The following is a 13,052-nucleotide window of genomic DNA, read 5'->3' on the forward strand; positions in this document are numbered from 1 at the left end:
TGGATAGAGCCTGTCCAGTTCTGCAGGCTTCAACACAAGGACGTGTGACACTAGCAAGAGCTGAAGCTGACAGCAGTCTGCCCCTGGATCATCCTCATCCCACCCTAAGGCGGGGTGTGTGTGTGTGTGTGTGTGTGTGTGCGTGTGTGTGTGTGAGAATCACCCTCTATGAATCACACCGCCCTTCCTTTCTGCTTCTTCCTTCCTATGTGATTGTGTTTATGTACACATTATGTTAGAAAAACCAAGGAAGGTGTTTTTATAAAATATCTAAACTTTGGTGAACAGACATATGAATTATACTAGTTATAAAAATATATAAATATAATTACAGACATTATCTTTAATGGCCAAAACTGCCTCAATTAAAAATAGCCCTACTCCAGGTATTAATATGCCAGGCAAATGCTAACTGATACGCACACAAGAGGAGCTTCTGCTTGGGATGTTTCCTGTGAGGGCCTGAGGCTGTAGCTAGGTAGGTCATGACACCCAGCATTCCAGTTCCTCAAAGCTACAGCGTAGCCAGGCCGACCTGTCCTGACTAGCTATGGTACCCCTCAAAGTCCCCAGGTCTCCCAGATACTTATTTGTCATTCATTTCACTCTTCCTTATTATAAATCTTCACAGAAAAGCTCAGGTCTACCTCAGGGATCAGCAGACTTTCTCTGAATCAGACCAGATAGTAAGTATTTTAGGCTGTGGGCCATATGGTCTGTCTCTAACACACGAGAGCAGCCATAGATGTAAATGAGTGGGCTATATTCCATTAAAGTGTTATTTATGAATCCTGGAACTTGAATTTCAAACGACTACTTTTCATGCCATATTCTTTTTTTTTTTTTTCCCTTCTGCTACTTAAAATGTGAAAACAGCAGCGGGCCACATATGGCCTACAGACTAATCTGACAGCCACCAGACCAGAGGAAAGGTCATCCACTGGGCCAGTAGTCAGAGCACTAGAATCCGTGTGCCCTTCTTTGCATATCAGCCAGTATTTTAAAAGCTGTGTTGCGGGCCCCACCCACACCAGAGGCATCCCTGGTCTCCAAACACCCTGGCTGTCAGGACCCCAGGCCTTTACCCATGTTCCTATCTTGGTCTCTCTGGAATGTTCTTCTCCAGCTCTTGTGGTGATATCTCCCTCCCCAGCCCAGCCTACTTGGTACTATCTGTCAGTCTTCCCCATGCCCCGCCACTTCCTGGTCAGTGACCTGCTCCTGCCCACAGGTTCACAGCACTTTACTCTCCTAATTCAATCTCTCATGAGATCTCTTTTTTCCTCTTCCACCCCTCCCGATTCCTGCTCCTCTCTCCCTGACAGCTCGCACTATGAGCTGGGACAAGGGCAGGGGTGGTGATGAGGAGGAGCATGGTTATCGTTCTAATAGGGCTTCCCAGAATATCACCTTAGAACAAACATTCTACACACAGGCACCCTGCAGACGGGGAAGAATTAAAGACTTATTCTAGATTTCAGGGGTAAGTGGCGGGGGCCAGACCTAAAACCCACCCTCTAGTCCTGCCATCAGTTTCCCTCTGAAAAGCAAGGACCAGAACCCTACAACAGCTGCCTAAGAGCTGCCCAACAGATGACACAGGAAGGTCCCGGCCACTACATGCCTCTTGCCAGGACCACGGTTGCCCGACAAGTGACAGACTGGTCAGCCTACCTCTCCTCCTCTGTTAGAAGCTGCTGCCTCTGGAACCACTGGATGAACTTCTGGTCTGGGCTCATGCAGTAGCTGTTGCAAGCAGACTGTAGGAGCTTTATCTGGGCAATCACCTCAAATTCCTGAAGTAGACAGAAACCCAGACGGAGACTGAATAATATGGTGACACAAATGTAAACGTTCTCAGCATGGAGCTCTAACACTCTAAAGGTAACGCATGGAGAAAGCCACTGAAGAGGACGCTGCAATCTGGCTGCCTGAGAGAGTAAATGAGTAAATCTTAAAAGTTCTACCTCAGGGGTGGGATGTGGGATACAGTTCAGTGATAGAGTGCATGCCTGGTGTACACACAGTGCCTGGTTTTAATTCCCAGCACAAACAAAAATAAAATTTAAAATGTGCACATGCATCAACTTGGACTCCTTAAGTCCTCGTATGTTTTGGTTCTAAATCTTCTCTTCTCTTTATCTTTATTTTCATAAAGATAAAACAAGCCATCCAAAGAAGCTGGCTAGTTACCAACTCAATACATAATGGCACTTTCCTTCCTGTTTCCATTCTTGGGATTTTTTTTCTTTTAAATAGATTATTATGAAATATGTAAAAAAAATTACTTCTATGTCTTATTTTCAAAAGAAGAGAAATTATTCAAAGCTCACAGCTCCCATTGTAGCTTCTCAAATTCTTTCCCCTTAATAAATCCACTCTGGTGGGGCTGACTGTCTAGGGGCTGACCGGTCCAGGGTCTCATGAAGCTCAATGTTCAGGTTTTCCAAACCCTTGGGTTTTACTGCTCCAGTACATTATCTAACGAAACCTTCTAAAGCTCACAAGAGAAGCAAAAACATAATTATGCTCCAAATTATGTAGACCTCTTTTTATATTTCAATGTACCATTCTAATGTCAGCAGTCAGGATCAACTACAGCCTTAGGCTTCATACTTAAACTCTGTGAATGTTTGACTTCCTAGTCTTTTTTTAAAAAGATCTATTTATTTATTTATTATATATGTAAGTACATTGTAGCTGTCTTCAGACACCAGAAGAGAGGATGGGATCCCATTACAGATGGTTGTGAACCACCACGTGGTTACTGGGAATTGAACTCAGGACCTCCGGAAGAGCAGTCAGTGCTCTTAACCACTGAGCCATCTCTCCAGCCCCAAACTTCTTAGTCTTAAAGGGGAAGAAGGCAGCATCCAGGCTTGTGCTGATGTTAAAGGACCATGAATGGTGCACTGTGGGGGCATAACAGGATGGGACAGAAGGAACTAGAGAGCTGGTGGCAGCGTTGGGCCTCAGCCTTCGAATCAGTGGTCTCATCCCTCAGCCCAGCGCTACCATGGGAGATTTACCACCATGCCACAGGAAGTTCAGTGGACGAGGGACAGAAAGCTCCAGCTGTTCACGCTGGTATCCTGTTGCTTTGGAGCCTAGCACAGCTGGCTTCTCTGCACTGTGTTTTCACAACGTTCTTTTGTTGCTGTATGTTTCTCTGGCCTCACAAGCTGAGACTAGACTGTTTGCTGATCTAATTGGGCTTGTATAGATAAATTATGGCAGCCTGCTCATCTGCCTGTCTCCCTCCTGGGTTGTAGAACTACTCTATCCACAGAAAGATCAAGTTTGATACTGAACGCCGTTCCTATACTGACAGGAACTATAAACAATAACCACCTACTTCTAATAAGGGCACGATGTCCTTCCCTCTCCCAGACAGACCCACAGGAGTAGTCGTCTTTGTTCATGTCACTCACTTTTGGAAACTTGAGTAAACTTGTTTGTTTTTTTTTAATTTACCTGATACATGCACACACAAAAGGTGTATACAACATGATATTTTGGAATATGTATTTGCTATGAAATGACTAAAACAAGTTAACTAATGTATTAATTGTTTCCCATACTCCTTTGTGGAGGAATATTCCACATATATTCTCAGCAATGGTTTTCCTGGGCATAATATACTGTTACTAACTATAAAGTAAACCTGTATTTCTAAAGGCAGCTGTGAAAAAGGCAATGAGGAGGTGGCGAGGAAAAAAATCTCTCAAAATCTCCCTGTCTCTGTATTAGGGATCAAATGCAAGACCTCATGCGTGCTAGGCCACATGCCCTACCCTGAGGTGTGCCCTCAGCTCCACACTACCTTTACTTTATAAGTGAGCTTTGCAGCAGGACAAGTCTGAACTCTGGCTCGTGACCAGCTTGCTCTGGACCAGTCCTTTGTCCCGTCCATCCTCATCTTTAACTGAGGATGTGGGGAAAGAGCTTGCAGGGCCCCTGTGGAGTAGCATGTAGGAACACGCCAACGTAATCGTATATTTAAACATATTCAGTGAGGATTATTTTTCTGCATCTCCAAAAACAAACCGAAGAACACAACTTGTCTCCACTTCCTTCAGTTTTCCGTGCCCAGGTGAAATAAATGGTACAGGGCAGGCAAGGGCTGCACTTACCCTTCTTCTTTTCTCGAAGTTGATCAGTCCACCCTGGAAGAAATGTTTGGAAGAACATAAGCTACTGAGCTGCGGGACCCTTTGCTGGTCACAGTGAATAGGTCAGGGACAAGAAAGTTGTAACTATTAATGATCTTATAAACACAGTGACTGTGGAGCAAGGCAATCTTCCTTTCCGTGGAGAAAAAGGTCCCTTTATTTATGGTGGAGCATCTCCTAAAATGTCTGAAACCAACTACAACAGCAATGATGAAGGCGCCGTGAGTCAGAATCCAGACAGGTTTGCCAAGCTAGTGAGGGGCAAAAAATCCACTCCACTTTTCCCCTCGGCCGAACAAAACAGAGGGCCACTGACTCACGCTGGAAGCCAAACTGTCTATGATTTATCAGAGGGACTCACTTCTCCCCAGCATGGTGGAAATTAAGTTTCAATTCTTCATCACGAAGACTTAAGGGTAGACTTAAGGGTAGACTTAACTCCTCAGTCTCTGCTCACTCCCTGCACTCGCTCAACCCTGATGAGCGTTTCCTGAGATAAGCTGAGGCAGAGGATGTGAAGAGACACAGAAGAACCCCTGGAAGTATGGGTCGCCACAGTACACGCACAGCAGGCTTCCTAGGAGAGCCAGCGATGGGTGCAGACAGGCTGCTTTTGTTTTGCTTTGTTTGTTCCTATGATTTATGTTTGTTTACCATCGTTAGGAACTGAACCAGGACATCAGAGACGAGTTAGAAGTCAAGCCCTATAAATAACCTTCCAATCTCCTTTCAAATTGAACCCTTTCCTGATTGACATTTTATTGCTACTATTACCAGTTTACTTGTTTGAATGGATTTTACTTCTTTCTTCATTGCAAAAGGAAGGCAGGACATGGATCCAGGCACATACTCCTAAGCAGGCAGCAGTGATATAATTGTTATAGAACGGAATGAGGGGAACCTCCTTGAAAATTCATTAATCTGCCTCATCCATAGCATATTCAGGCAGAGTACTGGGGTGGATTATCCCTTAAATCCATCTGTAGTGCCAATGCTCAAACCCCAGCCCTCAAAAGGCAGCGCAGTCATGTCTGTGTACATGGAGCTAACCGTGCTCTATCATCTAACATCACTTACCTGTTGCCACATGTCTGCCCACCCGCCGCCATTCCTAGCCATTGCTACTTAGTGAGCAGTGCTCTCTTTGGATGGGCTTCTCACCTTCTCTGCATCTTCTGGTGTTTGGTTTGGTTTGGTTTGTTACCACCCAGCCATGTATATTGTGGGCTCTCAATAGATCTTAAGAGAAACAAACTTCTCCATGCAGCCAAAGAGAAGGCTGTAGGCCCGGCTCCACTAGTGCAGAGAACCCACCTCAATGTAGTCCTGCAGGGCAGTGTCCAGCATGGTCAGGTCAGTCAGGAAGGTGCCCAGGTAAGGCACGGTGCCCTGCATCACACCCTGAAGAGGAAGCAGAGCAGGGCTGCCTTTACTGTCACTGAAACGTTAAAGGCTTCACAACCCACACACCCGAGAAAATGCTGGATGAGACTAATTTGGAATCACTAGTGTCTCTTACAGGACAGGAACTGCATGACCTAATGTCTAACTTTCATTCAGGAAAAGCAAGTCTCCAACCAGGAGATCGCACATGCATGCAGTGTGTTCATGGGGGGGTGGGGGGGTCCACTGTGCTTAGGCTCTGGCCAGTGCGGCTGCTCTCTTTGGTGTGTGTAGACACTCCTAGCTGTTTGGGATGCCCGGACAGCAACGGCCTCAGCAGCACTCAGAGGAGAGCACTATTTCCTGATGAACGAAGGAGTACAGCCTGCCAAGAGTGTGGGGCATCACTATGAATGACCGACCATCAGAAAGACAGAGAGAACAGTGACTTTAGACAGGTTAATCTGGCAAACTTTACTTTAACCACATTAATGGTGGGTGGTATAGTCTCCATCAGTGTGACAGCAGATGCTGCACTGACACCACAGAACTCCTTCAAAGAATGAAGAAGGAGGGTATCTCATCTCTGTGAAACTCTTCCCAAACAGGTATGACCTAGTTTAAGCACTAGACAAACAAACACAAACCCAGACTGTCAGATATTCTACGGGACACCGAGGTGACTTGATGACTCTGGAGGTCATGACAAACAAGTCAAGACTCTGAAGATGCCATGGACCAGAAGTGACTAGAACATCATGACAGCTACGTGCTATTGGTGTGCTGGACTTGAATCCTAGAACAGACAGGTGGACTCCAAGTGAAGTCTAGGCTTTAACTGGCAGGGTTGTCTGTGTGCATTTTTCTTAGGATTGTCTGTTGCTCCACCACTTTAGACACCGTGAAGTGGGAGAAGTGAGCAGATGTTTTTAACTTTCACCTCACCACATCTCCTTTGAGTCTCTGTTCTCCACAAGGCCACTGAGACACAAGCATTCTTCAGGGAAAATAACTGAGGGGATGGAGTGGCACATGGACACCTCCTCAAATGTGCAGGCACTTAGGGAAACTGGCAGGCACACACAGAATCTGAACCGCGGCAAGGCCTGGCATCTTGGTGCAAGGCGGGCCATGTTCTCGGCCAGGTCGCACCACACAGGCCTTTGTCCTTCAGAAACTCACTGCCAGCCGCAGTTTGGCTTGTCCTTCCCGATGTGTGTGCAAGGTCTCATCCTGAACTAAAATAATCTCCCCGCCCTCGGCAGCAGCTATTTTTAACTGTCTTTGAACAACCAAAAAGTTTGAAACACTTTGAGTTGGAGCGGCCTCAGGTTACAGGAGAGCTCTGGCTCTCAAAACATTGCTGTGCTTTATCCCCCCTCAAGGAGAGTTAAGTCCCCTCCAGGCAAGGATGAGAACATTTGTTTGTCTAGACTCTAATGTCCTCTTCTGTCCCCACACCCTATGCTAAAAGTTGGGGATTTAAGTATGGACAGGGACACAGCTGACAATAATGCTCCTGCCTTCAGAAAGGACACATGGTATTCTCTAAGACGTGAGTAAGACCAGTTACGACCCAGAATGGTAAGGAGACTGGGCAATGATTAGAGAGCTTGGAACAAGGGGAGTGATGTTCTCTAAATACAAAGACCAAATCTTCCTGACAGGAGACACCGCTTTCTCGGCCATCACATCCCCAAAATTGAAGAATGCAAGGCCTAGGAGGCTTCTCACCAAAACAGCATCAGCAGGCACGTGAATGTGCGTGGAGATGCCGGGGGGGGGGGGGGACACAGAGATACCCACTGCACACATTCCTCCTCCAACAGCCGGTGTGTGTGTGCGTGTCAGGGGGACGGAGATGCCCACTGCACACATCCCTCCATCAACAGCCGGTGTGTGCGTGTCAGGGGGACGGAGATGCCCACTGCACACATTCCTCCTCCAACAGCCGGTGTGTGTGTGCGTGTCAGGGGGACGGAGATGCCCACTGCACATGCTCATCCATCAACATCTGGTTGTCTGCTGAATTGGTAACTCTTGGTATTCATTTTTCACTGGTCTAACCCTTCTGCTAAGGACCTCGCAGGTTAAGAACAGATTAGGCACAGAATGGAACAGCCTCCTGACAAGGGTGGGCACCCTGCAGAAGGAATATTCTGATGCCCTGTGCCAGCTGCCCCAGACAGGTACACAGGGGCTCTCTCCTGCCGGCTCTTGGAGAACAGTGGCAGACGTACCATATCCTTCTGCAGCTGCAGGCGCCTCTGGGTCCGCTTCTGGTTTTCTTTCACACTGCTGTCCAGGTTTGCAAATTTTGAGGTTCCTTCCTAAGAAACAGGGCACAGAGGAAGGTCATGGAGGATACCGATCTAGAGAGAAGGAAAGGGGTATCTGGGTTCTAAAATACAATCTCTTCCTGTGTCCCAAAATGCCAGGCAGGCCTCCTGCAGCCTGTTATGGCCGTACTTAGGGGCCCTGCTGTAGACTCTGCATGTGGTGGTCTGGGGTTATCCTAGTCACCGCCAACTCTGTAAAAGCAGAGTCCTTAATCTGACTAGAAAACCAACCATCACCAGAAGGTCAACAATTCCCAAAATGGAAGATTTTTCTTTTGAACATCTTGGTTTTCATGCAAAGTAATCTTATATTTTCAAAATGAAGCTTTCTTCCTGCACATTTTATGACTTCTTTATCTTGGCCTGGGATGAATGTGCCAGCATTCTCTGAAGGAAGGGCACTGTGTGGTACTACTTAGGTAAGTGAAACCGTCACACGGCAAGGGCTCGAGGAGGTCCAGTGCTGGAGAACATCTTGGTTAATGAAAGGTGAACCATTTGTGGGTTTCCCTTAGCCCTCCTGATGCCGCCCTGGTTTGGAACTCAGACAAGTCTACCCTTCCTCTTGAGGCCTGAGGATATATGGCCACCCCTGCTCCCTGCCTGCTGCCTGGAACAAGAACCCAACTTCGACGTACAACTAATCATGGGTTTGCTGACTGAACATAAAATGTTTCAGTTTTGTGGTTTCAGGGTCTTGTTAAGTTCTCATTTTCCAGGAACTGCTTGAATGGATGGCAATTTCACAACTCAGTGTAACCTCTGTATTAGTTTTTCCTTAGTCAGTTTCTCCGGGGTTTATCACATGACCTTAGCATATGACCTTACATCACTGTGCAATTGCAAAAGGAATCCTTCTGGGTGTCAGCTTATGACTAATGATGGATGCTAAGGTATAAACACCTTTGGTCAGTAACCCGCTGTGATCCTGGCTGGGTCATGCCCTGAGGACAGAGTCCATCTCAGCGGTCTCTATCACAGATAAGAGAGAGCTATCATCTAGTGACATTCCCTCAGTTTTCCTGGAGACACATGACAGGCATCTAGTATGTGTCACTTCCCACACCAGGTGGTTTCAAGAGCTCCCAGATAATTTCAGACTTAGTTTGGAGTGAAAAATCAATTCTGCCCGACATGAAGGCAAGCACCCACATTTTCCTAGTGTACAACTTCTTCCAGACCTCAATTATGGGTAGAGGGAAAGTGCTAGAAACTATTTTGCATTTATCTAAAATAATTCTCCTCTTCCTTCTCTCCTCTTCCTCATCTCCTCCTCCTCTTCCTCTTCCTCCTCTTCCTTCTCCTTTTTTTTTTTTAAACAGAGCTTAACAGTGTAGCTCTGGCTAGCCTAGAACTTGCTATGTAGACCAGGCTACACAGAGAGTCACCTGCTTCTGCCTCCCAAGTGCTGGGACTAAAAATGGAGTTTCCACCACAACAGGCTTATCTAAAATTCTTAGTAGGGACTTATAAGAAATTAAAACCTAAGGATCATAAAGCAACAGAGGGATTTTAAGGAACACTAAAGATGCCATCCTATGAGCAGGGAGTAAAAGACCAGAGACAAGGAGCAAGATTTGTTGATTTCATGACTGTAGTTTCATGAGAATGAGATTCCATCCCTGGCTGCAGCACTCACACAAAGCTGACAAGTGAACCAAGCACAGTGCACTCCTGTAATCTGTACACTTGGGAAGTCAAGGCAGGGGGATCATGAGTTCAAGGCCAGCCTGGGGTACACCATAAATTCAAAACACTGTCCAAAGAAAAGGAAATGGACAAAGAAAGATGTGACTGCCTGTTGCTAGCTCTTCCCAATGGAGTATCAACTGAAAATCCATTCACTTGTCACACCCAAAATTAGCATTCATTTCCTCTGCTGGCCCAGAATTCTTTACAGGGCTACCCCACCACAGTGCCCTCTGAGCTTTCCTGAGCTTTCGTGGCCTCCTGCGATTCAACTCTCTGGCCCTTTCCTCCTGCCTCCTTTGCTGGCCACACTCCTTGCTACTTTTCCTGCTTCCTCTTCCTGCTTCCCAAGTCACTTTGTTTTCCTACAGACTTATTACTGGAAGTGACTTCAATCATCTCTGTGTTGACGAATTTCCAACTTCTCCCGGTGCTTCCTCCGACCTCTCACATCCATCCCTGTTCCTCCTGTGCTCACCTCTGCCCTTCTCCCTTGGTCTCACTTCTCCTTCATCTCTGCTTTGGCAGGATCCAGCCACCTTCTGCTGCTCTGGGCCTCAGAGACTTGGGTCTCAGGTGGCTGTCTACTGGGTGCTGGCTCCATTTTAAGATATGATGGCTAAATTGTGGCTTGAAAGCTACTGGACACTAGTGTTTGGGTGGCACTTCACGGTGTGAGCCTTGACGTGAACAGGCTGTGGAGCTCCACTGCCCACTCATTGCCACCAGAGCCAGGACACTGTTTATAGTACTGTCACCAGGGATGACTGCCATCTACCAAGAGGTACGAGAACCAAACTTTGGTAGTATTCTGCTTTCCTGTTGTTTTGAAATCTATAGACTCAATGATTCATAATTATTCCAAGTTTAAGAAACTATGAGGATGTAATAAATTTAAGACAGACTTCGAAAAGAAATAAAAAAAAAAAAACACCTTTTCTCAACAGTTAGAAGGAAAACCACAAATGTTTGCTAATTATTCTGTTGTCTGGGCCATAGTACTAGAGAAGCAGCACATTTCATTCACCCACAAGTAGAAGATAGGTCATTTTAAACCAAGATTACCCAACTATAAATCAGTCTAGGAGAAACACACTAGAAACAGGGTCCAGGAGTCTTCCTTAGTGCTTATTTTGAGAACTTAAGTACCTTGATCTCATTATTTACAATTGTGCTGAGAAGTTAGACTGAGAACCACACAGTTCACATGAGTAATGATCAACAGAGATGACGGGAAGGGATCTGCACATACACACAGACCGCCCAAGGCATTCCAACCAGCGTCCGTGACAATGTACAGTCACCTCAATCCATCGCCAAGTTCTTCAGTTCATGGGGATTTGAGCCTTATATGACATTTAACTTAGAGTACTGAGGTGGATGTCTCCATTTCAGAAAGGTTTATGAGATCTTTAATGTCTAGATATAGCCTTGCCTCTAAGGTTTCAGCCAGAAGACTGTCACCAGGCACTGAGCTGCACACAATTCAATTTATCTGCCTTTGGAAGGGTGATTCAGGGCTAGTGGGACTTCAGTGTGCGGCTCCAGTTAGTCTAGCTCTGTGCTGCAGACTGGGAGGTCACTAAGCCATGTCCTTCCAGCCAGATGGGTTTCCATTTAAAGTCTGCACATCCAGAAAGCTGTGAAACAAGGAGTAACATAATCCCAGGAATGGATGCTTGGTTAGTGTGCAGTTCATCAGACATCAGCATGAACCACCCACTCTGTCTCGGCTGCTCCTAGAAGGACCCAGAGCAGGAAAAAGACAGTTATGTGAATGGCAAGCCCAGTAGTCTATGCAGTCAAACAATGGCTTCTGGATGTATGCTCATGCAAGGCACTGTACTAGGCATTAGGAAAACAAGGTCTGGGCCCTTGATGGTCCTTAAGTTGGAGTCACAATTCAGCTCTATTAGATGTTAGGTGCAGACCTTGGGAATTACAGGTAGGCTACATCTACCTGTGGGCCTTAGCTATCTATAAAGATGACCAATGTAGATGGTAGAGAACTGTGCTGATGGTAACTGGCCTGCTTTAACTGACCACTGATTGTGCATGAAGTTATTTGTCATTGTGTAAGTGATTATTATATAGTGCCCATCATCATCAACTATTAGTGAACTCCTAGACACAGAGGCTGTTATCAACCTTCATATTTCTAAAGAAAAGTTCAATCTTTCATAAGCATTAGGCACTCGACACATTTCTAGAGAAGTAGAATGAGTCAGGCTACCTCTGCCCCACACGCTCAAGAGCTCCCCCCCCCCCCTTATCTGGTGCTCAATAAGCATTGCTGACTGAAAAACAAAAAAGGACATGGACTCGCAGGTCGGCCTCTGTCATTGTAAGAACTGTACTGCTAGGAAGGGATACTCCAAGGCCTCTCATCCATACAACCTATAGCACTGGGTATCTGCTTGTTAAACACACACACACACATTGGAATCCAGGTGTTGATGTCAGTTGTGTGGGCGGGAAGGAGGAAAAGCAGGAGAAAAGCTCAACTGGGCTTTGATTTTGATTTCACTCCCAAGTTTCCCAGATTACGTACAAGATAAAAATTCTGCTTCCCCAGAGGCTGAAGGAGCTGAAGCAACTTTCAAGCTGCTCTGTTACCAGGGGCTCCCCAGGATCCTCACCTTCATGAGAAGTTCCCGGCTGGTGAGATGGTTGTTATGATCAGAGAAGATCTCTGAAAGTTCTTCAAACATCAGCATTCTGTCCCTGTGAAACAAGATGAAGAAACTATAAGAAACAGAGATCCAGGAAGTCCAACACCTAGGCTTGGCTGGCTTTAGCACTGGGAAGACTGTTGGGGTCTCAGGATGTGGGGAGCGCTATGCAAACAGAGCTGATGCTGTCTTCGCGTGCGTACCTTTGTAAAGGATGAACATGGCTACCAGAACGAGAGGAGGAACTTTTCTAATCATACCTATTTAATTAAAGAATGATCATTCACTTGGGGCATCAAGTTCTAGAGAGATGTTTTCTTTACCAAGTTTAAAAAGCATTTATCCTAGTAATACATGCAGAGTCCTGTGGAGGTCAGTCACCTTGGTCAGACACCTAACTGTAGAGAGAAAGATATCATGGCGAAAAGCTTGCCCTAGTTTTCACTGTTGAGAGCTACAGATATAGAACTGAAATGTTTGGCATCCTGGGCGAGAGCTCTTACTCTCAGAGCCAGGGTGCCGCCATCATAGTTCTGCTATGGCAGACAGGTTCAAACCTCACCTCACTGCTTCCTTAGTGTTCCTGAACAAACTGCTTAATTTTCTCGTTTTAATTTTCTCCTCTGGACATAGGAAACCTCTGCAGGATGACCCAGTAAAGCACCTGTCGGGCTCAGGCTCCTCCCTAGGCACTGCCCCTCAGGAGCACCCTGCCTGTCTGCACACATCTCTCTCCACAGCCACTGAATGGATGACTCTGAAGGCCACAAATGATTAGCAACCAAATCTCCACGTAT

The 13,052-nt window shown here is 46.2% G+C and overlaps 1 protein-coding gene across 5 annotated transcripts in view; it reads right to left on the reverse strand.

Annotated features, from left to right (window-relative positions):
• Rgl1 (ral guanine nucleotide dissociation stimulator like 1) overlaps positions 1-13,052 on the reverse strand; it is a 278,552-nt gene that overhangs the window by 15,142 nt on the left and 250,358 nt on the right. For all 5 annotated transcript variants that reach the window (XM_087580169.1, XM_087580166.1, XM_087580168.1 and 2 more), the window contains 5 exon segments: positions 12,223-12,307; positions 7,796-7,885; positions 5,487-5,573; positions 4,134-4,166; positions 1,675-1,796 (listed from right to left, as the gene is read on the reverse strand). In XM_087580169.1, coding sequence (XP_087436295.1) covers positions 1,675-1,796; positions 4,134-4,166; positions 5,487-5,573; positions 7,796-7,885; positions 12,223-12,307 — 417 coding nt within the window.

This window comes from Rattus norvegicus, chromosome 13, assembly GCF_021556685.1.
Source record: "Rattus norvegicus strain SHRSP/BbbUtx chromosome 13, alternate assembly SHRSP_T2T, whole genome shotgun sequence".
NCBI lineage: Eukaryota > Metazoa > Chordata > Mammalia > Rodentia > Muridae > Rattus > Rattus norvegicus.